Source organism: Anarrhichthys ocellatus, unplaced genomic scaffold, assembly GCF_004355925.1.
Source record: "Anarrhichthys ocellatus isolate YVR2014 unplaced genomic scaffold, GSC_Weel_1.0 scaffold36, whole genome shotgun sequence".
Classification (NCBI taxonomy): Eukaryota; Metazoa; Chordata; class Actinopteri; order Perciformes; family Anarhichadidae; genus Anarrhichthys; species Anarrhichthys ocellatus.
In genome coordinates, this window is record NW_022280066.1 from 2,218,209 (window position 1) to 2,220,583 (window position 2,375).

Here is a 2,375-nt window from a genome sequence, read left to right on the forward strand (position 1 = left end):
CGCTCTCCTGCAGTGATGCTGCAGTAGAGCGACCTTTCAACATGTCCAAATGGGAATTTTTCCCCCCCCCCCCCCCCCCCCCCCCCCCCCCCCATCTCCTCTCCAGGCCTTAATTGAATCTAATGAAGCAGCACAAGCGTGTTACGATCAAAAAAAACAATCACCTCGCTGCTTTAGGCAGCAGTGCTGGGGTCAGAGGAGCACCTTAGATCACCAACATTAACAAATGTTTCAGGCTCTGGAGACTCAAAAGAGAGCAAGATGACTTTAGTCACAGGAGGCTCTAACTTCTACTGACCTGGTTGGGATCGCTGTGGCTCAACATGAGGTTGGATGCCTTGATGTCAGCATGCACATACTCGTGCTCATGGATGTACTCCAGAGTCTCCAGCTAAACAAGGAAAAGAAAAGCAGGTGTTAGTGCAGGAGGGAATGTGACTGTACTGGAGGTGGGCACAGGAAATGAATGATATCTGAGCAGTTTGGACAAAAATTCCCATTTTGACATGTTGAAAGGTCGCTCTACTGCAGCATCACTGCAGGAGACGGAAGACGGCGATCACGTGACTCATCGGGTCGCACAACTAGTGCACATTTCTTTCAGGCATATTCCAGTACTTTATATTCCTATTAAGGGGAGACACTGCAGGTGAATGGGGTAAAAACATTAAACACGCAGTCGATTACTTATATTAAGATGATTCGTTTTTGTTTCAAGTTGGGTTTTTTATTATATTTAAATTAGTGCTGGGCAACGATTAACATTTTTTTTTTTTTAAATCGCATTTTCTGCGATTAATCGCATTGTTATGGCAAAATTCAATAATTAATTCAAAAGTAGAGTATTGCTCACTTTTATTTTAAAAGTACTGCTATATGAACAAAAGTGCAATAACATTTGGTTTGCAAACACTTTAAACAAATAAGGTTATTTTTAACAGCAGTATTCCCTTTACACAGTAGCAGTTATAAGACAGTTATAATGATTCTGATAATAGATATTCAGCTGGTGTTCACAACTTTATCTTCATGTGTGTAAGAGATGCAATTTGGAATATACACCTTGAAAAATGCAAACCTATCTACGTCATGTTTTTTTCCTTTTTTTTATGTTTGTTAAATTCTCAGTAGCGATAACTAAATGATATGCTTATTATATTATTATAAAGCGCTACATCCATCCAGTTTTAATGTTTGCGTTTTGTCGCCTTGCCTTTAATTTGCTGAAGTTAATTGCTGCATATTGATCTAGTCACAGGTGGCCACCGATGGTTATCAGCTGATATTAATAATAATAAATAATAGTTTGATCCTTAGTCTGAATAAAGGACGATCAGAAGAGTCGATCAGATTCCGAACTGAAACATTTAAACAGTCCTTTGTCTGCTTTCTTGTCATGTATGAATGCCAGCTGTCTGTGAAAGCCATTGCAGTTCAGCGGAAAACACGAAAGCGAAATGAAGCCATGTGATGATGAAATAACCAACCAGTCGAAGACCGAGCTGCAGGACCAGTTTTCTGGGGAACCTCCTTCCACATTCTTCAAACTTCTTCTGCAGATCTGTGCCGAGCCGGTCGATGACCATGAACCTGTACCTGGAAGACACAAAGAACATACAAGCCCCGTTACTAAACCGCTGGTGTCCCTGTGTTATCTGCAGTCAAGCAATAGACGTGTGACACAGCACAGCAGCAGAACCTTCCAATGGACCGATCAGGCCGTAGCACCTCATTCGTTTCAGATCTGTCAGACAGGGTTCCTGCAGCTTAAGGCACATCAGATGTGAAGGTTTTTGGAATGGCTACATTGCTATTATTATTGTTGAGTAAATAATCAAATTAATTTCATTTAGAAAATAAGTCTGTACATCCAAAAGCTGTTAAATTAATAAAGACTTTAAATCTTTTCATGAACTACGACTCCCCCTAAGCCTGGAACTGTTCGCTTCCAAAGAAAAGTAAAAATCAGGAGTAGTTTTTGTCTTTTGTGGGACTATAAGTGCTGGACGATGAAACTAAAAGTGACCAGTGACACACGTTCCCCATGTGAATGGATCCTCCTGGTCAGAGCCTTACCTCTTCCCTCCTCTCTCATGCAGACCTGAGCCCCAGTACCTGGGAACGCCCAGAGTCTTCAACTTGTGAGACTTCATCCAGCTCTGAACTGCAGGACGAGAGGACATTCATCAGAAATCTTTGAGGCACTTTTTCTGGCCAAACTGTTCAGAAAGCATACGTGTAAATCTCTGAAATGTACATCATGTAAATCAAGGACAGCACACAGCTAACTGGAGCTGGTGTAAGTGGGTGATGGTTGTGATGCTCAAAGTAATAAGAGTATGATTCTGTTGGGGGGGGAGGGGGGCCAGAAAAAG

General features: G+C 41.7%; 1 protein-coding gene across 5 annotated transcripts in view; it reads right to left on the reverse strand.

Annotated features, from left to right (window-relative positions):
• Positions 1 to 2,375, reverse strand: part of vrk1 (VRK serine/threonine kinase 1) — a 12,863-nt gene that overhangs the window by 8,470 nt on the left and 2,018 nt on the right. For all 5 annotated transcript variants that reach the window (XM_031866827.1, XM_031866824.1, XM_031866826.1 and 2 more), the window contains exons 5-7: positions 2,077 to 2,164; positions 1,488 to 1,596; positions 299 to 391 (exon numbers count right to left, since the gene is read on the reverse strand). In XM_031866827.1, the coding sequence (XP_031722687.1) occupies positions 299 to 391; positions 1,488 to 1,596; positions 2,077 to 2,164 (290 nt within the window). The remainder of the gene's footprint in view (positions 1 to 298; positions 392 to 1,487; positions 1,597 to 2,076; positions 2,165 to 2,375) is intronic.